At 38.3% G+C, this 27,924-nt stretch overlaps 2 protein-coding genes across 2 annotated transcripts in view; both read right to left on the reverse strand.

Annotated features, from left to right (window-relative positions):
* The window catches only part of LOC140232937 (RING finger and SPRY domain-containing protein 1-like), a 38,193-nt gene extending 25,232 nt beyond the window's left edge, over window positions 1-12,961 (reverse strand). The window contains exons 1-3 of the mRNA XM_072313045.1: window positions 12,521-12,961; window positions 9,740-9,792; window positions 1,603-1,715 (exon numbers count right to left, since the gene is read on the reverse strand). Of these exons, the coding sequence (XP_072169146.1) occupies window positions 1,603-1,715; window positions 9,740-9,792; window positions 12,521-12,957 (603 nt within the window). The 5' untranslated portion in view covers window positions 12,958-12,961. The remainder of the gene's footprint in view (window positions 1-1,602; window positions 1,716-9,739; window positions 9,793-12,520) is intronic.
* An 11,102-nt stretch (window positions 12,962-24,063) lies between these two features.
* On the reverse strand, window positions 24,064-27,038 carry LOC140233298 (uncharacterized). The gene is made up of 3 exons (XM_072313408.1): window positions 26,892-27,038; window positions 24,752-25,809; window positions 24,064-24,430 (listed from the first exon to the last, which is right to left on the reverse strand). Exons 1-3 carry the CDS (start codon window positions 27,036-27,038, stop codon window positions 24,064-24,066), a joined length of 1,572 nt encoding a protein of 523 aa, XP_072169509.1.
* Window positions 27,039-27,924: the final 886 nt, after the last annotated feature.

Below are 27,924 nucleotides of genomic sequence, written 5' to 3' on the forward strand. Positions count from 1 at the left end.
CATTGTTTCTACAGTTTCTATCTTCATAGTCCCACATGTGCACATTGTGTCCTTTATAAAGCCTTTCACTTCAATGAGGCAAGCACAAATTGCATTGGCTTTCAGAAGGAGCGCAGGATGGCATAACTGTGAATCTTGCATCACTGACAACAGGGATTCTTTTATCTTTACTCTTCTTAAAATGAAGAAGCTTTACCTCACATATTTAGTACCAGCTGTAAGGGTAGTCTTCATTTGCATATTACATAACAAGGAAACACAGGAGTGAGAGAAGAAGCAGGGAGGTGCCAGAGAAGGAGAGACAACTACTGCTCTCCTCTGAAGTCATGCGCGGCACCGCCGAGAAGTTATGCGTTCAACTACAGGTGTTACCCATGTGCTTTGACAAAAGAGAGCATCAATAATCGGGACTAGCGCTCTCACATCTACAAATACTTGCCCCTACTGCAATTCGCTCTCTCTGACAATGTGATGGCAACAATGAATTTGTGTACCTTGAATTGGAGCAGCGAATCAAAATGCAGTGTAAAACTGACAATTTTAACAGCAAATAGTTTAAAAGCACCCTGGAACACGCTTTAGCCGAGTACTTTATTTGAAAGATCAAAATATCCCAGATTAAAAGATAGAAAACTAACATGCGGAAATGTGCGCATTATAGAAAAATATTAGGTTTTTAAGAGAGCCTAATTTTCATTTCATTTCGATTTGCGCATTGCGAAGAAACTAGAAATACATGTTTATAATATTGAATTCTTTCCTAAACTATTCTAAATCAATTCGAGTATTTCATTTAAAATTTTACGGTGTAATAAAGCTTGTAATTCAACAAAAGGTGAAATGCGTCCTTCGTCTCTGCACTTCGTCTTGCAACTAGAGCGGTGCCGAGCATGACTTCAAAGCGTAGTGGAATGCTAGACATCCCATTGTAACGCCTTGAACCCAAACATGTGTTTGCATGAATTACGAAGAGTTGCCACTCCATCTCTGTAACACCTCCCTGGAAGGAGTGAGATAATACCTCGAAAGAGACCATAAAATGTACGTCTGTCCATGAGATCCCTGAAAGATTGATCACGCTGTATAATCATAACCAAATGACTCAAGGCAATTTTCAAGCAAATATGCACAACTGTTGTATCTTGTGACATTTTTATGCTGCTTGCTACCTAAAAGTAAACGAAGTAGACCAAGCCGAGCTCAAAGACGAGGGGTAGGTAGGGTGTTTTTCATTTCATGCAACATCCTCCCATTATCAAATGAAATAAATCATAGCTGGCATACAGCAGCAGAAGAGCTCATGTCAACCTTCATACTGAAATCGTATTCCCAAATTTACTGTCATTTTTCCAGGACATCAAAACTACAGTACTCACTAGATAATCGGGAACCGCTCAGCAGGAACCCCTCTTATATGCAACAAAATTCAATGTATAAATCTTTTTATGCCGTATTTTCACTGCTTTCAGAAGAACAAACTGCTTTATTGGGGCCATATTTTGGCTGAAACACTTCTATTATTTAAGCAGTGACAACAGTATCCAAAACCTCTCTTGTAAAGGAAAGCTTTAACAAGACAGCTTCAGAATATGATGAACTCACCATGGTAGGGAGGGGGCACTCATCGATCAAGAGAGTGATGACAGCCGGACCGAGGGGGTCATCCATGGGGATCACTCGTATCATCGCCTGGACAACTTCTGACCAGCCATTCTCTGCGAATCAGAATCAGGATGATAAGGGGGGGGGGGGGGTGGGAACAGTGTGATTAGTATAAAATGTCCATACATGTACATTGTAACTCATCATCCCATAGATCCATTTACTACTGTAAAAGCACAATTTTTGTACAAGTAATTTTTCATGCTCAATCGCGTAAGATGAACTTTGCGGGTGTTTAATTCTGCAAAATCAAAGGATAAAACAGTGTTGCATACACGAGAAAAGCATAATGTGACGTAATGATCAATCATGTAACTGGTACAAATGGTGCTTGCCAGCACATCCATTTAACAGCAACTGTGTTTATCAAAGCCTGGTATCTGACAATATTAACAGCAGAAGTACGTGTTGATGAGCCGACATTCTAGTCACCTACATGTAGTCTACTCAAGTTTATTATTTGTGTGAACGTGAAGTCCATAAATTGTTACGTCAGGCAAGCTTATGCATTACATGGTGTATGTATTGTACATGCTCTGATAAAGGAAAGAACAACACACATGAGCTCATTTCAAAACTGGCTTCTTAGCTTATTCTTTCTTCACTTTGACGTAATAATACCCAACCCTGTTTTTCTCAGGAGGTCCTCAGTGTAAGAGATCCTCACTTTCTTGGAAATGCTTGATACAAACAACCATCACAACCATAGCTAATGAGCTGTGAGAATACATGTGCATCTGTGCGGTAGTACCATCGTTACTGTATTATGATGAATTTCCATGCAAGAACAACAGTTAATCACCTATCTGGCTTTACACTTAATATTGCCACAGTACTAACACCAGAAGTCTAAGATCCAACTGGGTAATGGCACAGCATTCTCCAAATGAAGAGTTATATTGCAAAACAACTCAACTCCAGTCTTGTCAATTTGAAATATTTGAAAATGCACCAGAAAGGTAAGGAGTTACAAAATTTAATGTGCTGTATTAAACTGAACAGCGACATTGGTCACAAATGCAAGTAAGCCAAAGTGATGTCATAAAAATAATTTTCACCTGGTTTGCACTCAATAACATACATTTGTAATGAAATTTCTTTATAAGTTTTTCTGGTCAATTATTCTTCAAAAAATGAGCTTTTGCAATGCAACCAACAGGCCTGTCGGATCTGATGCAGACACTTTTAAAAATTCAAAGGTTTAATTTTATTCATCATTTTTCTTTAAAGTGGGTTAATGAAGATTTGCATCTAAGTTAACTGTTTTATATTGTATGCAGGTGAACTTCAACTACCACAGTTCTTTGGAAACACATGAAAAGTTGAAATTTCATAACTCTTACATTTTACATATATTGCAAGTTCAATTTTGAAGAAACGCATACTGTTAATTTGATTCAACTACAGTGTATGATTTGGTATCATGCTTTAAAGCTTTCCAATGCATTCAGTTACACAGATTGCTGACATATGCCTGAAAAACGAAATGTGTACACGCTACATTGTGTATATGACCACTCTACATGGTACATTCACTGTGCAAAAGTAAACATGTTGCAAATATTGTGGGATTATTTTTCATTGCTGACATGAATATATGGAGATATATGAATATATGGAGATAAACAATTGAGTATGACTCAACTACAGCTGGACTTGGAATATGACTTTTTGAATCTGACACTGGCAAGAAATGGTGCACTGTCCTCTAAACTTAATGTACAGGTATTCGTATTGCATGTATTGTGCATGCCTGTGTAGCACAACAGCCATGGAGGCATTATATCATCTGCTATTCATTTTCTATGACAGCGAAGGGTTAGTCTATAGCTCACAGAACTTGCAGTCACAAACATGATCAGACATGCTGGAATCCAGCATATATGGAGGTGGATGCATCAGTGTCACGTATTGACACAAACAGACAGAAGCTTTTGAGATTATACAACATGCAACGACAAAGAACAATGGGAATGTCTTATGACAAATACATTTTATACCACTTCACATTTTTACATCTATGATATATTAAGCCTTTAATCTATCATAGGACAATTTTATATGCTTACAGCCTTATAAACTGCATCTCCTTTTATTTGACACAGAATGGTGTGGCATCATGCATCCAGAAATAGACTTTAACATCATTACATGGACGTGCACAGAATATTGTCTCATTTTCTTTCACTGAAATAAACTTGATCAATTGTATTCATTTTTGCAGAAGTATGGCCTTGGCATTTTGATAACAAGCAGGATTCAAATATTATATTTATAGAGGACAATCATGAGGAAATACTCCTGCCATTCCATGTGTTCTCATTGAGTATGCAAATAAATTCAAAGATAATGCAAATTGAAATGAATGTTTTGCCCAGAGATTTATGAGTATAGAGGTCACTCATCACAACATTGAAATTTTCTGGAAATATACACATAAGAGTGCACTGACTATATTCTCCTCACTCACATTTTATCATAATTGTCATATTTTGTATCATTCACTCATTAATTCTATATATTTCGGTATTTAGAGAACAGCTGTCATCTTCAAAGATCTCTGGATAGCAAATGCCACATACATGTTTTGGGACATTTGCGTAAAATCAGTAAAATGCCATCCACGTTAAATTGCTTCCAACATTATAAACCTTTGGCCTCTAAACTTCACTACATAGTTTTTGCCCTCATGATTTCAAATAAAAAAAAAAAAATAATCAAATCGGTTCATCATGGCTGGTTCAATCATGTGACAAGTTCAATACATGGTTTGTTCTATCACAGCCATTGTGTTGTCAAGGAAGTAGTTGGGTACAAAGTATACAAATGTGTATATGGGCAACTAGAAACACAATGCTTGGAAGCATTACAGTACGAAAATGGACGGTAAAAAAGTTTGCATGATGTAGACTACAGAAACCCATTCTTTCTCTCAATTACCCCCCCAAAAAAATGATTCTGTGCAGCATTTTGTGAGGGTCTGGTTCTCCCAGTAGAGGAAGACACGTCTGCCCTGCCTTTCAGTCGCACGAGTTTCAGCACAGTCACAACTGAATCATTTCAAAGCATCGTGGGTGAAATGTAATCTTACGATATTCTATTGTTGTAATCTTTGCTGCGAGTCTGAGTCAGGGAATGGAAGTTTGACATGAAGCAAAAGAGGCAGACACAACTTGAAAGAAAACAACACAAAGCACACACAATGTCCTAATAGTCGATGACACAGTCAACAGTTCTCAAACAGAGAGACACTGTCCAATCATTGACAAAATCCAAAGGATGTACATGGCCACATTGAAAATTAGTCAAAGTATACTTCAATACACTTTTCTCCCCACAGAAGGAGTTGATGTGAGTGTTGTTTGTTTGTTTGTTTGTTTGTTTTGTTATCCATTACCATCACAGATTAATACAAGCCATATAAATGGATGTCATTGCTGGACAATGTACATGTATACATACATGTACACTGCACCAGATACTGTAGCTTGGTAACTTAAAAAATTTAAAAGCCTGAAAAAGCACAATCCTTCATTTATTTCACCCACACTAGTTTTCATTTTATCTATCTCATCAGGGTTTGAACTGTTGATCTACATAGATCCCTGAGTTTCAACAGACTTGGTACTGGCTCTTGTACATGCATGTAACACACAACTAAAGTATGAGAAATTCATACAGGCTTGTAGGAGCTTTACAGTCTCAAGTTTGCTTTCCAAAATCAATTCATATCCCTTTGTATTACAGTCTGTAGTTAGGTAGTGTTCAAAATGATGCTGGTTCCATGACATTTACTCCTGTGACAATTGCTCCCATGAAGTACGTATACTGCACACTAAGCCAAACATAAATTCTACTGACAAACATAACCCTAATCAGGGCTGCCAACTCTCACGCATTGAGCGTGAGACTCACGTATTTTGGTCCTTTCTCACGCTAAAACTTTATTTCATTTGCACGCATTTCTAATGATCTCACTCATTTTGACTCCCAAATTATAGCATTGGCCTCTGGGAGTCTTACTCTCAACTAGTTTCCAGTGTTGGCAGCCCTGCCTAATCCTAATCCTAATCCTCACATCAAACTAAACCTAAACCTAATCCTAATCCTCACATCAAACTAAACCTAAAACCCTATCTCAACCCTAACCCTAAGTCCTTGGAAAACATAAGACCGGAGCAATCGTCGCAGGAGCAAATGTCGTGTTAACAATGACATCACTGTGTCCTTTGGTGCAAGTCCCATTTGATTCTTCTGGGTGACCTGTTTTGCTGAGCACAAGTGCAGCTACACCATGCATTATATCATGAGCATCATCACACACTTGCCCGTAACCAAGTACCAACATTCATGCATCATGAAAAAGTAAGTGAGATGCTATTAGACATGGTCTACTCCACTACAGCAGCCTGTACAGCCTTTTATACCGCTGCTCATATAAAGGGGCCTGCCATCTTTGTTCCAAACGTTGCCAATTCATACATTCACCAGGGTCGCAAGAATATAAAGGTGGATCTACGCATTGGTTACAGGTGTACATGCCCCTGGCACAAATGAAAATGGAAATCATCTCCATCTGGCTGATGAGTCTAAAAATTGTGCAATACCACAGTATTTCCTATTGACCACTGTCCATTACAAAATGTCTTGTGTCACATACATACTTACAATGTAGTATACTGCTCAACAGTTTTCAAACTTGTTATCAAATAATGGGAGCAAGGTACAGATTTGGCCAAATCATGATTATAAGTTTAATATCTGCTGAGGTTAGGAGTAGAACCTAATGGTTTCTTCAGGCATTTTCACATTAAAAGTATCCTCCGCCGATGTCATAGTAGACCTATACTACAATAACTACTTATACACATACAGCTTTATGGAGCATGTGCTCTCATTGAAACACTAGGAACTAATTGTTCCGTTTCAAACTATATTGTATCATGTACTCACTTAAAACTCCCACATATAGTAGATAAATTATGCGTTGAAAACCTGGTGAATAAGGGCCATCTGTTCAACTCAGCCACTGGCCATCTTACCGTGTACACAGTAGGCCTATACATACTTCGTGGTGGTTTTTTTGTGAGTTGATCAATGTTTACAAATCTACCAACATTTTAAACGTGTCATAACATGAAGCAATGTGCACTGTCTCCTTGGTTGGAAATTGCTATCTTTACTACTTGAAAAGGAAAAACGCATATTTCTCATTCTGTAACTGGTTCTCAACCTTAAAGGGAACGCAAACCCAAAGAGCAATGTGGATTGAGTGAAAGCAGCAACATTTAGTAGAATACATCAGTGAAAGTTTGAGGAAAATCGGACAATCGATGCAAAAGTTATGAATTTTACAAGTTTTGGTGTTGGAACCGCTGGATGAGGAGACTACTAGAAGTTATGACGTATGAGTGGACAACAACATAAAGAAAATATAAAGAAAATTCCACAAAAATTCATTTTTCATGAAACTTACATATTCCATCAACTTGATACTGACATATACGTTAAGGGTAGCAATTATTTCCCCTGCTTTCTGAAAGCGGTTAGTCAAGTGCTCTTTCATAATGCTAGAAAAGTTAATTTTTGTTAAATTTTCTTATACTTTCTTTGTACTGTTGTCCACTCACACATCATAACTTCCAGTAGTCTCCTCATCCAGCGGTTCCCACACCAAAACTTTAACAATTTATAACTTTGGCATCGATTGTCCGATTTTCATCAAATTTTCACTGATGTGTTGTACTAATGTTGCTGCTTTCACTCTATCCACATTGCTCTTTGGCTTTACGTTCCCTTTGAGTTCAACTACCAGCAAATTTGTTTTACTGGTCATGATTTGTGAAATATCATCCCACATTATTCATTCGTCATTCATCTCTGAATCATCATTATTTCACCAAGTCTAACAGCCTCAGACTACTTGAATACATCTCATCTGTGAGTGTACTATATGTATTACATGTAACCTCATTTTCTTTAACTCAGCTTCTTAATCTTACTTTGAGGCTTCTATTTTTCCATGATCTCTTTACAAAGCCAACCAACTGCTGTCCATAATCAAAAAGGTAAACACTCGAAAACGACAAACAGATACTCTTGTACACATACATACACACGGTTCACAGCATTCACTCATTTCAGAGACGTGATAGGCAATACTAGTACATGCTGCTCACAGGCCTTTTGCATTCTATAGTATTAAAATGTATTAAAAACAAAACAAAATCTCCATACTGCACTCTACATGAGCTCACAGATAAAAATCATTGCTAAGCTACCTCCCATTGATCAATCACGCCTGACAAACCATGATCAATGCAGTCTGGTGTTTAGTTTTTTTTTATGTTTTTTTTTTTTGCCACATACTACCACATACTATCACATACTACAAGAACATATCTTCAGCTACTGTAAAAGTGGAAATTTTCACAGTGTTGAAATTTTCACGCATTTCGCGCAACCAGAAACTAGCGTGAAAATAAAAGCATGCAAATATTTTTGCTTGCCATATGTTCCTGTGCATGATGTCATGATTCTGCGGAATTAAAAACACGTGAAACTCTTCTCATCCGGCCAAGTGCGAAAAATTAGTCGCGCAAAAATATCCACTTTTACAGTAACTTGATCTTTAATCATGTATTTGACTGTGTACAGAAACTAGCACAAAAGCATACATTATACATGTAAAGTTCCGCAAAATATCATAATTATAGATCATTTAGCTGTTACCCAATGTAAACATTTGAATGACAGTAGAATTACAAAGACGTATGACTTTCAGACTACCGGTACTACAATGTAATGGCATAGATTATATATTCATATCATACACCCAAAGTACAGATATGCAGTTCTATTCAAAGCAATTCTCTGGGAGTAGTGTGTCGCGTAACGGAAACATTGATCTGAATAAAATATATTGCAGGCTCACTGGAAAGCATACCTTTATTCTGCCTAAGTAACTATTTTATCAGCTGTAACACACCTAGCATTTTGAACATTTGAAGTGATAAGCATTTCAGAATGCATATATACCTGATAGATTTCAGACTACAAAGCATAAACTGCTTCACTGTATGTGCCAGTTACACAAGCAAGAAAGTTTGTATTAAAGGGACATTCCAGACGATTTTCATAATTTCACATCATGTAGTACATAAATCGACAGCTCTGTGTATGGATTCGCAGAATTTATTGTGGTCCTTGAGCAGAGAAACCGATAAAATGAAAATCTTAAACAAATTACACTGAACAGTGTTGATGACATCACAGCCTCACATATTTCAGAAATGCAGCAGTGTAATTCCATTACAATACCGCTTGCTCAACAAGTTCACCTGTGAATGCATGCCGTCTTCTTTTGTTCTGCTTCCGTGAGCCCCAACTCAATGCATTCTTATGGTGAGGCTGCCATGTCATCATCCTTGTTCATTGCAATTTGTTACAAATTTTGAAAACATTCTCATTCCTCATCCCAATTATATACTATAAATTTTGAAACTCTGTACTCAGTTTAACTAATTTATAGTTGTTCAAATGTAAAAGTCTGATAATCATTCGGAGGTCCCCTTTAAAGGAAAATGTGACTCTACAATGCTGCAAAATGAGGGTCTCAAAAAAGAGGGTGCGACTCTTCAAGTACTTCCGTTCAGTAATCTATTCAGTCCTCTGTCCTCATTACACAATACATTTTATTCTTTCAACTGAAATAAAATAAAAAACAACAAACCAGCTTTACAAAATCATGATTCCTCAGGTACTGCATTTTATCCTGATACACGTGAAATGCTTTTTTACACATGACAGATGAAATATGAACTTCAATATTTTCACGTTTGTACTCGCCATTAACAGATTGCTTAATTCAATTCCTTTGCAGATGGCATTCCAGTAAATGTGGCATAAAACATGATCAATGAAATCCAACATGCTCAGAAAATAAACACATATGTTGTTAAAGACAAACAAGCACATCAATAAAAATAAGAATAAAAATAATAAAAATAATAATAATAATAGTAATAAGTTAATAAAATCTAATAATAAAAAAATGATTCAGAAAGTTATGACTTACCTGACTCTGCAATTTCATGTAATCTCAGCATGGCATATGGGGGTTCTTGTTCACTGTAACAAAAGGCAAAACAATAACCTCAGGTTGGCAGCTAATATGCTAAATGGTGGGATAAACTTTTCACATATTACTGCTCATAAATATCACGATCAAACGTCTACTAATCTACTAGGTCCAAGAAATAATAGTACTCTTAGATCAGTTCCAGAAGGTAGACAGTAGTCACAAAAATAAGACAATTTCTTTGAACATTAAAGTTGTATGAAACATAACTGGCACTTTTAAATCATATCTGATGAGAATTACTATTTTTTTTAAAACAACAATAATACCCCTTTAACATTGTTCTACAAGTAGTTTCCTATTTTTCTCTTAGAAAACATAAAATTAACAATAATGCAACACATAGCAATAATTCCCCACACATATTGACCATCTTAATTGCCAACAGCAACAGCTGACATTTGACAGAAGAAATAATGTTTTCTTTTCTTTAGACGGAAAAATCAATACACAATTTGCTTTACAGGGAAAGAAAGACACTCTCTCTGGCATTCCCCCTCCTGAAACTTTGGTTCCACTCATACTGGAAGAGAAAAGAAGTGCAAAGGAGTTTCAAGCAAAGAGTCTCAGAGGTAAGAATCATTTCTAGATGCACAATGGGAGAATATGAGCATCAGCCTTTCAGTGCTAAATGTGCTGTGCGTACAAGGACTCTACAACAAAATTTTACATTCGTTATTCTTCAGATTACAGCATATATTTGCCCAATGATGACATATGAAGCAGCCCCCATTCATCAAACCATCAGACGGCAAAGCATGAATGCTACAATTGTACATCCTTTAAAGGGGAAATCCAGTCCAAATATAAGTTAGTCTGATAAACAGTAAAATTTTGATTGAAATCGGGTGAAAAATAAGGAAATTATGACATTCTGAAGTTTTGCTAGTTTTTTCAGGAAACAGTTCTTGAATGGTCAATGAATACATGCAAATTATGGCATGTGAGCATGTCATACTCTCACAACTTGCCATATAGTTTTTACATACAATTTTGGAATTTCTTTCAAACGCATGCCCGAGGTTCAAATCCTTAACTGATCACTATTCTGAAGTTATTCAACCAGGAATAACATCATGTTTTAGACTTCCAGCATTTTTGTACACAATCAATGGAAAATTGAGAGGTTATGACATTGTCAGCTCACTCATTTGCATATCCATATCCACTGTACAAGAACTGTTTTGCAGAAATAAGCAAAACTTCAAAATTTCATAACTTCTTTATTTTTCATCCTATTTCAGTCAAGATTTTACTGTTGAATTCGTAAGATTTTACTCTTTTTTTTATTAGACTATCTTATTTTTGGACTGGATTTCCCTTTTAATAATTACATCACTCATAGAAGAATCCTTGCAAATGCAGTGCACTCATGATTAGAACACTCCCAAATAAGCTCCACTGCCCAGACAGAATGACTGTGCTCTCATTGACTCAGCCAAATTAGGCAGAAGAGTACTAGTACTCTTTTCTGTTTTCACAAAACTGTTGCTTCCACCCTGATTAGGTTGGCAAGGAGCTTAAAGGGGAAACCCAAGTACATGTATACATGATTGCAGATTGAGTCAATGAAGCCATATTAGTAGAATTGGTGAAAGTTTGAGGAAATCATACAACCCATTCAAAAGTCATGAAATATTAAAGTTTTGGTGCCACCATTGCCGGATGAGAAGATGAAAACATTTTGTGAAAAAAAAAATATAAATAAAATTCAACAATCAATGTTCACTTTTCTAACACACATAAAAAATAGAGCACTTAACTTCACTCTTTCAGAAAGCGGAGGGAATAACACCCTGAGTATGTGCAAGTAACAAGTCGAGGGAATGTGCATATTTCATGAAAATGAAATTTTGCGGAATTCTTTGTATCGTTTTCCATTTGTGATGTTACAAAACATTGTAGTCTTCACATAAAGTGATGGCAGCAACAAACCTTTATTCATACTTTTTGAACGGATTGCCTGATTTTCGTTTAACTTTCACTGATGTGTTCTCCAGCATACAATGCACGTGCATACACTTGATCTAAATGTATAATATATTTGGTTTCATTCCACTTTTAGGGGATGGATCTTGTCTGCTTTGTGTCATATTATCTCAAAGAAATGGTGATTTTAGTTCCATGCCAATACAATGAAAGTATCTCTTCAGTCACTTTGCCATGTCACGTCAATGATCTCAATTTTCAATGATTTTGTTCATGTGGAATGAAGCAAAATTTATGAACGCCATCACAGATTTACAGTCTATTCATTAAAAAGTTACATATATAATGCAAATAAAAGTCATTTTGGTTGAGTTTGTGATAAAGAAAAAACTAAAAAATAATGAAGAATTGTTTCAAAATTATCATTTGCTATCAACTTCCATGTTTGTTCAATGTTTGAGGCTATAATCTTACATATTTTATGATAAAAAGAAAGTCAAAGAAACTCACAGAAGTGCAGATTTGGGCATTAAGAATCATGTGAAAAAAACACACATAACGTAACAAAGGTTCTGCGTTTACAGTAGACTGTACTACCAAAGAACTTAATTCTGTTCGTAATCTGACAAAAATGTGACAAAGACTTGAAATTCATGACAATCCGGCAATCCATCTTCCCAGAACTAATCCGTCCCATAGGAATTGTGCAGCACTACATGATGTCACACAGACGAACACAACTCCTCTCTAAGTTAATCCATCCATAGGTGGGCACCACTGGGAACTTACTTATCCACGAGTGTTCTAATGACTTCCAACGTCCTTAGCATTAGTGCATCTACATGCTCAGACTCGTCCTCATCGCTGTTGTAGGAGGAGTCTGATGGGAAGGCCAGGGGGGCAGCGGCCATGTTTCGGACCACCTGCATGAACCGGGGCGTGCCCTCAGCCGTCATCTGGGCCCGGGCCTGCCTGTTGGAGTTGAGGGGCTGCACCGCCTGGGCGCTGTGATTGGTCGGGCTCTGCGGGGAGGCGTAACGTGCTGTCTCCGAGTAGCGCTCGCCACCATGGTCGAGGGTCCTGCGTCTGTGATCCTTGCTGATGCATGAGTTGCCCATGGTAATGCAGCGCCGTAGGAAGCCGACAATCGCAGGGCCGATCGGGGGCCACTGCCGCACGACTGTCTCTCGAAGCAGAAGGTAGGAGAGCCAGGCGGACACGATCATGAATGTAACACGGACAAGTTTGGCACAAGAACAATCAGGGGGTTCCACTTCTGGCAGCTCCCACTTCCTGTTCGATTCATGCCCTTTGTGTTGGTTGCCCTCACTGAAACAGAGATTTTCCACTGCTTGAAGTGATGCTGCAAATCTGGAAAGAAGAGAAAAAGACTACTTTAAAAGACATATGATGCCAATCATACTGCGGATCTCCTAACCAATACCACTTTTATCAGCAAATTTGCCAATCCGATTTTGTGATCCGATCATAGCTTAAGGTTTCGCCACTAACTATACATAACATGCAGAACAAATAGACAGGTTATGTATGACAGACTGCCTCGACTGTGGTGCTAATGTACTTTTGCATCCATGTACATAGATGTCGGACTCTACTGAACTAAATTAAAGAAAAAAAAATCGCAGGATATACTGATTAGCTTATTTCCAATCACTCATTTAAACTTAAAAGAAATCAGTCACACCAGTAAGCTTTGATATAATCGTTACACATGTAGATGTCAACTTTCATGTTTCACTCAGAACAACTTGCTCTTTACGAGCGATAGTGCCTGCACAATCTGAAACTGTTGTCAGCCATTTACTGATCTATGCGAAAAATCTTTTCAGGTACAATGTCGATAGCAACACTTTCCAACAGCCAATTTGATTACCTTCCAACGGCCAATTTGATTCAAATTCACGTGAGCGATTTGAAATAAGCTATTCAACGTTAGTATATCCTACACTTGACTGAAAGATCGGTCTGTATCTGGTCGTCGGGGAAATGTTCCGCGGAGACTGCATCTGGCTTCACGGATCCCCTCCTTATACAGACCGAAGTCAATGATGCTGGCTCTTGTGTGGATGCGCTGCCAGCGGTCGCGCACAGATCAAACGTTACGATAAACCAAATTTCAGACAGCTTTTTTACATTCAAACAAGTTTGACATGACATGACACATTATTCAGCAATATTTGGGATAAATTTCTCACATTGTGCAATCGAAATACTCACAGTAACTAGGTGTTAACGCAGAAATTTTATCCATATTTGCAACATCGCCGTTCGCTAGCAGTAAGTCACCATTTTGAATCTGTTACTAGTGTTAGCCAATCAAATGCGAGGTACGTGTTTAAATAAAAAAACACGTAGAAACTACCTTGCATGTGATTGGCTAATGGATTCATATATTGAAGAGCTGTTTAGTGTTATGACCATATTGACGGGCTGGTAGTTGCATCTTTAATCATGAAAATTCTACCAAAATGTTGGATATATGATATGATTAATCTGGTGAGTGCAATGAATACTTGAAATGTTGATTTTGCTATATACAAGTTCGAATTTGCCGATCACCCAATTCTCCATAGAGACAGTGGTTAAGAGCTTCCACACAGCGATGTATACTACCAACTTCGTCTGTCTACGGAGCTGAGCGGAGGAGAGCGATAATGTCAAAAAAATAAAACACTCCTCCGGACAGACGGATCTTTCTGTCTAATCCTACACTGGTGAATTTGGTGCCCTGAACTTGATGGACTGCACGATCGCACGACTGATGACTGTCAATAGTGTCACTATTTTGTTTAAGGTAGACATATTAAGCTATCTAGAGCCTAGCCCGACCAGACCCCGTGCGCTAAGCTAGCACGGGGTCTGACGGTGTGTGATACACATATCTACGGAACCCCTACACATATCTACTAAACCCCTCGAACACGGCCACACAACAACAAAACTATTGAAAATTTCTACATTCTTTTCACAAATTTTACGAATCACTCATGTGAATTGAGCTACTTGGACTATGAGCATGGTATTTCAGTCCATAGTGAGCCCTCACGCAACATACACTGAGCAAAAAGTCCAATCTTAACCCGGAATGCTGTGATCATCGCGGGGCCATTCAAAATAAACCTTTCCCAGCTTTGAACGATGCAAATTGCGCTGCTAGAGTTTGTACGCCCGCGAAGTCGACAGCGCCCTCTTTGCCCAGTGCTGCGCCGACATTTCGAATCATTTCTGCAATTTCTACAATTTCTGCGGCGTACAGGATTAAAAAAGGTGCAATTTTTGGTAAGTTATAAAATGAGTATATCAATATCAATAGCTGAAAACGGTAGCTAAATAGATTAAGTTTTCACCTTATGTAGTCTTAGTAACAAATATGGTGCAGTAAATTCAAAATCGCGTCGGCGCCCCGGAATACAGAGATTACGGAGTGTCCACACCGTACAGCCCTGTCGCGACTTACACTTGTGTACAGCGACAGGTCTGTGTATAGTTATCTAGAGCCATGATGATGAGAAGTATAGTCAGATTTCTACTAACGTTACTAGTCACGACATGTCATTACTTAGTCATGTTAGTGTAAAATGGTAGGGTCTCCTATGAGTATGAGGTACTGAGTACTAAATACCTACCCAAATATCTACCCAATTCTGCTTCCCAGCGTTAATCATCAGCAGAAAGACCGACCGGACACCGGTGTGTAACCTACTATTCTTAACTGTTACAAAGTGTCTAGTCGTGGTATGACTCTTGAGACTGAGTCTTGCACCATAGAGATTCTACTATCTATAGTGTTATACGTTAGGGTCTACGCAGTGCAGTCATCGGTCGCGGTCATGCATACACTCGCACTCGCACTTTGTCTTCGGCACGTTATTACAGTATGATTCTTACCTATCTTAGAATTACTGACGTAAATACGCCATCATTCTGCACAAAGAAGTATACACGAGATATTATGTGTCACCTGGTCTAGCTGTCTAGGCAATGTCGACCTCACATCTCCCCCAAATAAGTAGGAAGTAGATCGGCCCCATCGTCCACCCGAGATTGTCACCATCCCATTCGTATACGTACACACACATAGGTAACACATCACACACGAATGAACACGAACTGCAACTAGTCTACGGTGAAGGCCACTGAATTAGTAAATGTGGACATTACTACTTCTTGTGCTTGTCAAAATAAGCATATTTACATTAAAGAAAGTGTTATTTTATTGTTTAAGCATTATGTAAGGCTTTCTGTGAAATTTATAGGTTTCGGTAACTGATCATATTTTGTGATGATAATAATAATGGGCTTTGTTGCAATATTGTGTATAGACTGTACCTGGGAAGCAGACTAGCAGTACTCACCGACACCTACGTCAATCACCGATCTCAAAATGACGGGTGATTATTAGCATCAAAGCAACACTCACCACATAGTAATTTGCAGAGGATTTTTTTTTTTTTTAAATCTCAGACAGTGACAAAAAAAAAAAGTGAGAACTTACGGTGTTTATTGAAAATAATTATTCGTTTTTGTAATTGTCAGAATCTTCTTTCTTTATTCGTTTATCTTCTTTCAGTTTCCTAAGTCGATTTAAAATACCAGCATCTCAAAATGTCATTGACATGACCAATTCAAAGCAAAATTTTCCTCAATCATTTATCATGGCGATCAACTTCGACAATACATGACGTCATTCTGTGTTTGTTTGTTGGTTTGTTGTTTTTTTACAGATTGCATATGAATCAAATTATTGATCATGATACTTTTGTAGCCAAATGTAATTCTTAATCATAGGAGGTATTTTTTCTGAGACATTATACTTCAGGTCGAGAGTCACTCTCATCTTAACAGTTTTGCTCATAAGACTAATTACATGAGTACGTTTCAGACAATTCTGAACATTTCGGAAATCTGACATAGGGTGACTTCATGTTGTTTAAAATTAATTTTCTCATACTTTTTTTTTTCTCAACTCTAACCCAAATTTCAATACGTTGGAAGTGACACAATTACCTTTCCTTTACTACTGAGTAAACAGTATCACAACTTGACATTACGTCATCGTGGTGAAAACTTGATAAGTAGGCGGCATACGTGTATTAAACACTACGGGATGCATTTTTCCCAATAATGAATTTACATGACAATGTCACTGCATGAAGGTATATATTCCTTCCGTATTTTCTCAATTCCCTCTTAAGTCGCAAAATGTTGTAATTGATTCTTAAAGTTTGTTTGTGATGTTGTATTCCGATTTCCCTATATAATTGACATTTTTGTAGGCACATAAAATGTGATCAACCGATCATAATTATCATCTTATTCGATTAGGCCATCTGATTGTGCAAATAAGGGTCAAAGATTATATCTTAAATGCCATGATTTTGAAGGTGAATATGGCCTTTGATGACAACATCTATATAGAGTCATAATCTAATTTTGTTTACGTCAGATTTCCCCTTGGAAAATGCCATTTATATCGACCATGCAGATTAAACAGTGACTCACGCCTATTCTCTCGGTTGTGTGTATCAAGAAGTGATCGTCCAATAGTGCCTAAATAAAGTTTTGATGAGCATAACTTTACCTTACAAAGGCATGAAACAAATCGAGTCAATATAAGACAATAATAATTATGCAGAATGATGAGGTTGAAAGAAGATTACTTAAGATCAATAAACGTGAGGCTGACCTTAAAAACATCAAGCGAAATATACATTATTTTGTAGTTTGTCCTTTGGTCATGCAAAATGGGAGTCAAACTTGACATAAATGACGTAAGAGATGGTCCGGATCTCCTGGGTTTTTTTTTCCTGGTAACAGTATGCTTTTCTAAATGTATTGTTTTGATTTGTGCATTCTCCACTACCAACAAAAATGATTACCAGCTGATAATAGCGGACCAATATAGGATCCTGCGTGATATCATCACCCTCCTTACATGTCAGTGACAAATTCGACTGTAAAGTGTAGTGATTGACCTATCATCTGATTTGGCAAAATATGATTTATCATTCAGTTCAATTCAATTCAATTCAATTCAATTCAATTCAATCCAATTCAATTCAATTCAATTCAATTCATTCAAATCAATTTAATCCAATTCAACTCAATTTAATTGGATTTGTTTATAACAGTATATATACGATTCTTTATGGCATGATTACAATAACTTTCTTCATGTTGTTCAATGTGATCAACATTAATATATATGAGCTCTGGAGAATGAAATATTATTACTCCAGCCCACTCAAACACGCCCACCAACCCCGCACCCCCCCCCCCATGAAGGTTGAAAGCATTCCCTATCTCACAGGTGCAAACCCGAACGCGGGGTTCTTACAGGGTTTTGTTTTGTTTGTTTTTTTTCTGCCTTGAAGACCCCTCCCCCATCCCCCCCCCCCCAAAAAAAAAAAAAAAAAAATCCGGAACACCGCCCAAGGCCCCTCCCCGACTTTCCCCTCCTCCCTATAGCGTCTGCTCCTCTTTTTTCCTATCCTATACCAAACCTTCCTCTCCCAGCAGAATTGATACAAGGCTAATCAGCCCCTGTCCATGGCTACTGTATACGAAACTTTGGGGGAAATAACCGAATTCTACAGGTAATGACAAACTTGTCTTCGATTGCAAAAGGGATATTGTGTGCTGGGGAGGTTAACTCGATTGATTTTGTGTGTGTTTGTGTGTCTGTGTTGTTTTTTAAGTAAGTAAAACAACAAAAAAGTTCAGTAATTTGGTGTCAAGCTTCTTCTTCTTCTTCTTCTTCTTTGCGCTTGAGGACTCGTCGATAAACAGAACTTCATTTCCAATATAGTCAGGATATAGTGCGTATTTCGCTGTCTGAAAGATTTTCTATAATGGCTATTGATTTCGTTTCGTTTTCTTTCATATCCAACACATATTATGATTTTGAACACACATACTCGTACAGCAATGCAATGAAAAACAAGAACAGTGATACAATAAATTTGTAAATTTTACGACAAGTACAAAAAAAAATGGTTGGAAATGGAGGGGCTGCTAAAAGCAGAGCTTGTAGTCTGCAGTCCAGCTCTCTTAATAAAAGGTCTCTGATAGTTACAAAACAGATAAAACGAGGCAAAAAAGTAAAAGAAGACAGAGAAGACAAAGAAAGTACACACATACAGACACAGCAACAAATAGCTCTCTAATTGTAATTATGGGAAAGAGGAAAAGTAAGTAAGTGGAATAAATGACAGGAGGAAACTATCATATATACATAGTGGACAGAGAGAAAAAAAAAAAAGAAGGAAGAGGAAGATGATGGGTCAAAACCAGGACACATGAGGCAAGTAAGGGATATCAGCTCCCAAAATTAAGGAGTGTAAAGAGGAGCTCTATATAATATAGTAAACGATAAACGATTGTGGTTAAAATGGGACTTGAAATTAAGGCTTAAAAACAAAAATATAAGTCATTAAGAAATGTAACATTTTCTTCAATCTAAAGGTAAAGGTCTTCAGACTTAAAACTTCTTTTCTGTATATTACTATCAAGAGAATTCCAAAATTTCGAACCAGAAAAAGAGAATACAGATTTGGCAAAAAATAGTCCTGGTTAAAGGCAAATGAAATATTAATTAGATTGCCGATATAAATGAACAGATTTTAATGAATATTATTAGAGTCAAATACTGGCACCACGGACATGATATAAATAGCAGTGCTGTCGCAGCATCAGCAGTGAAGTAGGAAGTAGTGGCAGTGAAAAAAAAATAGTGCAGTGTATAATTTATGTAATATGAGCACAATGTAGTATCATAGGAATATAATTTATAGTATGAATACTTAAAATAGTACAATAGTAAAGTATACACAAGTGATATAATAAGCAGTAAGTTATTGTTCATTATTAATTAGCCATTAAATGCCTCATTATCAATTATCATTCACATCTCTCCTCCCTATCCGCAGTCTCGGACAATGTCGCGATGTTTTCAATTATTTTTGTTGATCATAGTAATATGTAATTAAGATGCACTTTGAAGAGATCTTCGATAATCACTTAACTCCGAAGGTAACAATCAGACAATGTACAGTAAAAGTTAATGTGCGTCATTGATCGAAGATGCCAAGCCTGTCCAAGATACGTGCCGCTGAGGGCGGCCTTTCACATTATACAGCAGCGCAGAGCCTTGACAAGGCTCTGCTATACAATAGCAGTTCCAATAGCCACACCAAGATAATCTCCTGTCATCATCTGCTGCCGCGATTCTGCGTAAACGTGTTTGTGTCTTTGTTGTTTTGTTTGTTTGTTTGTTTGTTTGTTTGTTTGTTTTTTTTTTGCTTTTGTTAAACTATCTTAACCGGAGAGCAGAATTCATGCAAGTTGATGCAAATGAATTCCTCTAATGTCTATAGTATAAACGCCCGTCACGGATACCGTATTTGCATTACGTTTCAGCTTCTGACATTGTGGGAGGAAGCTACTGCGTAAAAGAAAAATAAATTTCACAATCCAAGTTTTATTTTTTTCTAATTATTGCTATAACGATGATATCAATCGACCATAAAGATTTATGATGTTGATGAGGATGATGATAATCATCAAGGAGATTATCACACATCATCTTCACTATCTCCGTTGTTAAATGTTTATTATACATGCAGCGATCATCATTCGACATAAAACCTTGAAATAAGGGTCCCGCTCCTGCTGACACACCTTAATAACTGAAAGGTTGTGTAGCATAATTATCCCTGTACATAAATGCACATGGCCGCAGTCATGGTGTCTCTCGTTATTGTATATTTTTGTGTGCGTGTGTGTGTGTGTGTGTGTGAGTTTATGTGAGCGCGTATGCAGGGATATTTTAATTTTCATTTCATTTGATTTATTGTCCATATCATGAATATTTGTTTTGTCCATATATATATAATATATTACAAAATATACAATACAATATATACATAAACAGCATTTAAATGACATATAAGACATGAGAGATCATTTTGCCAACATTGATATAATATGTATGTATGTATATATATATATATATATATATATATATATATATATATATATATATATATACATATATACATATATATATATATATATATATATATATATATATATATATATATATATATTATGTGCATGTGTGGGTGTGCGTGCGTGCGTAAACAAACATTGGGGCACAGTCTACAAAAGACATAGTTTAAACCGTGGTCAAAGTCTTTAAATGCAATTCTATATCTACGCCGAAGTGATATGTTCATTAAAACCTGATAATCAATTATGACTAAATATCGCCCGGAGTTTCTTCCCGTCGAAGTAGGGAAGGTGTCAACCATTTACCATCCCACCCATCGGCCCACAGCCCCCCTCCCCCCCCCCCCCCACACACACACAAAAAGAAACGAAACAAAATAAGTCAAGACAAAACGGCCCCTGTACATCGATTATGTCCACATATTAACAAGTGATGATAGGCCTATAAAAATATGATTATATCCATGTGCTGCTATCGAGGAGTTGTGATCTAGAGCGTCTTGAAAACAGGCTACTGAGTGTCTTTTTAGTGCGTAAATACTTAATATTAAATGATACACGCCATTAAAACCAAAACCAAACAACAACTGTTTACAAATGTTTAGGAATAGATAATATTGACATTAACAATTGTTTTTTCTATTAAAGAAGGATGAAACCGGGTCACGCAAAAGTTGGATGGAATACCAGAAACCACACGATATCTTTAACTGAATGCCCTATAGGTATAAGATACAAATAACAATGCTTTTAGCTGAAATTAATTGCCAGGCAGTAAGAAACATAATCGAGACTCCTGAATTCATCCGAGTATAGGCTTCTACTCACACTAAAAACATTCGGGTGGTCTTCGTAAGGACACAGAAATTCCCTTTCTTGTTATTGTTGTTTCTTTTTTCTTTTTGTTATGGTCGTGCATCATATTCTGTAAATTTCCGCTGTGTAAGCATGACGAGAAAAGAAGTGTACTTTTGTCATCTATTATAATTACTATAATTACATGCGAGCTTATCAAAACTAACTGTCATGCACCAACAGAACACCCGTCAGCACCGACATAACAACTGTCATACACCGACAAAACATTCTTGGATCAGCACCGAATGACTGCTACTGTTCACGCCATGTTTGCCAACTCCAACTCTCATGTCCCGAATGGACACTTTTATTCCACCCCCCTGGTTTCACCAAGGCACATCACGGTTCTCCGTCACACCTCCCCCCAACAAGAGGAAAGTTATGAATGTAACTTTTCGACTATAAACACCTTCGTTGTAAGGCTTACTTCACTGTTCTTGCTTACTACACGTATTCAGCTTACACGACTATACAAACTCAAATAGTTTTGTGTTGTTTTCTTACAAACTCACCTGGCATACTATACACTTATAATTACTGATTTTGAGCCTATCAGAATCAGTTAACTCCGGCATCAATTGTCCACTTTTAGAACAATATATGAAAACTTGACAAGCCCCCATACAAAACATGTAAATACAATATCAATATGTTTACAGTAATACACATGTGAAACTGTTTTCAACGGGTGCACATACGGGTGCACATACGGGTGCACATAATCCGGAAAGATTACACCAGATGTAATCAATCATTTCTCCAGTAGTATCAACATTTTGACTGAGACTGTGCTTTCTGGTAGTCTCGACTGTAATTATATCCTCACATATTTGACCAATAAACTTACATAACTTCAGGCATGAATAGTATTTTGTTTTTGGTAACACATACACTTCATCTTTAATGTGAAAACCAAAAATACACTTTCTTCACGAAATTGTTCTGACTGTTGCAAAGATATGTCTGTTTTTCCAACACAGACTTTCACTGGAGTTTCACTGAATGTGGTAACACAGACACATTTCTGATTATAACAAAATCGTATTTAAACACGTCAACACATGTGTACATCTACTCAATGTACTTGCTAATACATCTTATACTTATGTCAACTCTGCGTCATACGTTAGCCAAAACAACAACAAAATTTTGAACTTCGGACATTTCTTTTTGTCCCTTCACACACATGTACTGGTCACGCGATAAGATGTTGTAATTATGTGCAAACTCTGGAAAATACCGAGATCATACTTGACACACAGATGTGACGCTGTCACTCTGTAACGAAATACATATACAGGTTATTAATTTACAAAAGTGACATTATAACATCTTGGCTTCTTTATGCCTCACTGTCACTCAACACTTTTCATTTATACAAAACAACACAAATTCTGTTGTTTTAACACAAATCGGTTGACATAATTATGACTCATAATTTGATCAACAGTTTTCCTGTGACTGGCCGGTTGTGTTTTGCTATACTGTTTTTGCATTTGCTAGTAACGTATCGGTATACATACAAATCTGAATCTTTTGATCTTTGGGATACATTGAATGAAATCAGAATATAAGTGTGCAACTGAAGCACAACTTTCACCGTAATCTTACACACCACAGATATTGTATCCTGGCGCTTCCTGTAATGTTGGGTTTTCAAAATACAACTGTATCATACAATGCTTGGCGTGTAACACATCATTAAATTTTTCAAGCGATGTCTCCTTATAAAGACAGAATATCGATGTGTGTACTAGTACTTTCTCATACTTCCTAGCATCACTCACATACTGTATACTGTTTTCGCTTAAAACAAACATGATTAACATAAATACAATTTTCTTCCTCACAGATCCTTGGGAAAGGAAGAAACTGAACGAAAATACATAAACACCTGTATACTTTGTCATATACAAAAAAATATCAACATCAGTTTCTTGTCTGTTTTTAGTCTTGTTTGAAATGTTCAGCTTGATGTAGGTTTCACTGTAGATTTGATATAATTATCGTTCGGCAACATTATCAGCGGGCACAGTTTCAAACTCGCGACAAAGCGTCTGCTAATTTGTTGTCCTTTCCTGCTATGTGCACAATTCTCAGTGGGTACGGTTGGAGAATCAAACTCCAACGGAAGAGACGCTGATTCTTGTGCTTGAAGCGTTCTAAGAATGTCAATGGGTTATGGTCAGTGTACACCACGATGTCTCTTCCACCGTCCAAATACGCTTCGAAATGTTGCACGGTTAGAACGACACTGAGGCATTCCTTCTCCACAGTTGAATACTTTTGCTGATGGCGATTCAGTTTTTTGGAGAGAAAACACACGGGTTTGCTGTGTCCGTTGTCGTCATCCTGAAGTAGCACGGCTCCTACTCCTCGGTCACTAGCATCCGTAGCTAGCTGGAAGCTCCTCTCGAAGTTTGGTGCGATGAGCACGGGATCATTCATGAGACGGCCTTCAGCTTCTGGAACGCATCCGGGCAGCTCGCCGACCACTGGAACGTTGTGCCCTTTTTCAACAGGTCCGTCAAGGGCACCACCAGGTGACTGAAGTTGGGAACGAATCTCCGGTAGAATCCGCACATTCCCAAGAAGCGCTGAAGCTCCCGTTTCGATGACGGCACTGGGAAGTCCACGATGGCTCGGACCTTAGCATCTCGTGGTGCGACGCTACCTCGGCCTACCTTGTGACCTAGGTAGGTCACACAAGCTTTCCCGAACTCGCATTTGGCCAGATTCACCACGAGTCCTGCATGTGACAACCTCTGGAACAGCTCTCGAAGATGAGCAACATGCTCCTCCCACGTATTGCTGAAAACCAACACATCGTCTATATAGACAACACAGTTATCATGACCAGCAATAACTCGATTCATCATCCGTTGAAAAGTTGCGGGGGAATTTTTCATCCCGAAGGGCATGACACGACACTGGTATAACCCGGAAGGCGTGACAAACGCCGAGATCTCTCTTGCATCCTTGTCTAATGGCACCTGCCAATACCCTTTCATCAAATCCAATTTGCTGACATACTCAGCACTTCCTACCCGATCAATACATTCCTCAATCAAAGGAAGCGGAAACGAATCAGTCTTGGTTATGGTATTGACCTTCCTGTAATCGATACAAAACCTGGACGTTCCGTCTGCCTTTGGGACTAGCACCACTGGGGAACTCCAGTTTGAGTTACTAGGCTCTATGATTCCATTTGCAAGCATGAAATCTATCTCCCTATCCACCTGTTCTCTCTTAGCAGGATGAATCCGATATGGATGCTGCTTAATGGGTGCATTTTCACCAACATCTACTGTATGAACAGTGTCTTTTGCACAGCCCAATTTATCACTGCAAACCTCCGGAAATTCCTGGAAGATGTCGACAACATCTTGCCTCTCCGAATCAGACAGATGACTGAGAAGTAACTCTGGATTTTCTAGTGCCTTTGAGTTCTCTACTCGCGGAATCATTCCCGACTTGAAACTCACACTCTGAGAATCTGGAGCATCAGATTCAAACTCTTCTGCACTTTTCTCAGCACTGTGTAGGACACTCTCACTCACAACTGCACCTACATCTTCTACACGTTCATGGTATTTCTTCAACATATTCACGTGACAAACTCTCTTGGTTTTTCTACGATCAGGCATGCTCACCACATAAGTCTCCTTCCCAAGCTTCCTCTCTACTACATAGGGACCACTGAATTTAGCCTTCAATGCATCTCCTGGCAATGGAAGTAGAACCAAGACTTTGTCTCCAACCTCAAACACACGACTCTTTGCCTTTCGGTCAAAGATTTCCTTCATTGTCTGTTGCGAAGACTTCAAGTGTTCTCTCGCCACTTCATTCGCTCTCACAAGACGCTCTCTGAACATGGAAATGTAGTCTAAGGCATTGGAATCCTTGTCTTCCTCATCAGACAACAGCTGCTCTTTCACAACTTTCAGGGGCCCTCTTGGCTCATGCCCAAACACCAACTCAAAGGGGGAGAATCCAGTGGATTCATTAGGCATTTCACGAGCAGCGAAGAGAAGAAAAGGGATCCCTTTATCCCAGTCCCTGGGATTATCCTGACAGTAGACCTTCAACATCGCCTTTAGCGTCTGATGGTACCTTTCTAAGGCCCCCTGTGATTGCGGGTGATATGCAGACGACTTGATCTGTTGAATACCAAGCTGGTACATCAACTCCTGAAAGACACGAGACATGAAATTGCTACCTTGATCCGACTGTATTTCTTTTGGTAGCCCATACCTAGTAAAGAAAGTCAACAAGGCATCCAGAACTGACTTAGCAGTTATGCTCCTCAACGGAAATGCTTCTGCGTATCTCGTGGAAACATCCATCACAGTCAATAAATACTGACATCCTGACTTGGACTTCGGCAATGGACCAACGCAATCTACCATCACACGGCTAAAGGGCTCCTCAAAAGCCGGAATAGGAATCAACGGCGCAGGTCTAATGGCATGTTGTGGTTTTCCTACCACTTGACATTTATGACACGTTCGACAAAATTCAGACACATCCTTTCTCAATCTTGGGCCAGAAGAAATGAGTTCTGATTCTACACAAAGTCTTCTTGACACCCATGTGTCCGGCCATTGGAATTTCATGTGCAAGACGTAGAATTTCCTTTCGATGCGGCGGAGGAACAACTATCTGGTCAACAACCGTCCAGTCCTCATCTGCGGGACGATCTGGTGGACGCCATTTCCTCATCAAAACACCAGACTTTACATAGAAACATTCTGGCACTCCCTTCGCCTCATCTACAGTCAATGCACCCTCTCTCAACTTCAACAACTCCTCATCCTCCATCTGTGCTTTGATTAAAGCCGGCTGGCTGAACACACCTTCTTCCCAACTTTGTTCTCTTTCACCTTCACTAGTCACCTTTCCAAAGAATGTGTCACCAAGAGAATTTCACTTTCAGACTCCTTTCTCTCACGCTCTGCTTCACTTGCTCGAAACCTTGTGATAGCACATGTTGGAAATACTTCTGGGAATTCATCGACAAGTTTTTCAGTTTCCTGCTCGTACACTGGGACTTCGGAAACAACCGGAAGGACACTCACTCGACCTCCTGCAAGATCATTACCAAGCAAAAAGGAAACTCCATCCATAGGGAGAAATGGAACAATTCCCACAATCACTTCCCCTGAAATCAGTCCACTATCCAAATTCACTCGGAAAAGAGGGACCGCCTGAGTTCCTCCATTGACATCATGTATCAGTACTTTCCTACCCGTGTTACAGTCTATGGGCATACCTTCACATCTCCTACCATCAGGGACTGTGTAGCTCCAGTATCACGAAGGATGACAACCGATACTCTAAATTCAGCAATGGTAACTGTACCCTTGGAGATGAAGTCCTTGTACTTTTCATCCACACCACTTGAACACCTATCTGTCATTTTTGAGACATTACTTTTCACAACATTTGGATGACGCTGTTCATCACTTGCACTTGACTTAACAAAACCATTGGTGGCTGTCTGGTTCGGTTTCTCTTTTGTTTCAGCATCTGAACTGTTCTGTGTACGTGTGTCTGCATGGACTAAACCATGTGTTGCTCTTTGCTTTTGTTTTTCTTTTGCTTCATTTTGTTCCAGCAATCGCTTACATTCGGACTTAATGTGACCTGTTTTCCCACAGAAAAAGCATTTCACTTCTTTGTATTGAGGCCGTGGCGATTTTGGTCGCTCTTTCTGTGATTCAGTCTTTACTTTATCCCTGCGTTCACTATAACTACTGTGCCACTTTTGAGTGTCAGGATTTCTCGACTGATCAAACTTCCTCTTTCCTTCAGGACTTTTTGTTTTCACTTTATGTGTCAACTCATACTGGTCAGCGGTGACTGCTGCACTCTTTACATCATGTAGGATCCCTACTCTTCGATCTTCCAAATATGTTCTCAAATCTGGAGGTGTCGATTTCTTGAACTCCTCCATCAACACTATCTCTCTCAAATTGTCGTAAGTGAGATCTACTTTCATTGATCGAACCCATCTATCAAACATGATTTCTTTTTCTCTCTGAAACTCTACGTAGGTCTGTCCCGAACCTCTCCTATATCCTCGAAACTTTTGCCTGTAAGCTTCTGGGACTAACTGATAGGCAAGAAGGACTGCTTCCTTAACTGTGTCATAGTTATTTGCCTCCTCATCCGAGAGAGCAGACACTACTGAATGTGCCTTGCCTGTGAGCTTTTGTTGTACTATCATAGACCAATATTTCTTCTCCCACTCCAAATTCCTGGCTATTCTCTCAAAGGAGAAAAAGAAAGAGTCTACATCCTCT

This window comes from Diadema setosum, chromosome 9 (assembly GCF_964275005.1).
Source record: "Diadema setosum chromosome 9, eeDiaSeto1, whole genome shotgun sequence".
In the NCBI taxonomy this organism is placed as follows: Eukaryota; Metazoa; Echinodermata; class Echinoidea; order Diadematoida; family Diadematidae; genus Diadema; species Diadema setosum.

Coding starts and splice junctions, on each gene's coding strand:
- LOC140233298 (XM_072313408.1), bottom strand. CDS start 27,038: ATGACAGATAGGTGTTCAAGTGGTGTGGATGAAAAGTACAAGGACTTC. Junction 25,810..26,891: donor TGATGGTAGGAGATGTGAAG/GTATGCCCATAG, acceptor CGTGTCTTTCAG/GAGTTGATGTACCAGCTTGG. Junction 24,431..24,751: donor AAGGCAGACGGAACGTCCAG/GTTTTGTATCGA, acceptor GTTGGTTTTCAG/CAATACGTGGGAGGAGCATG.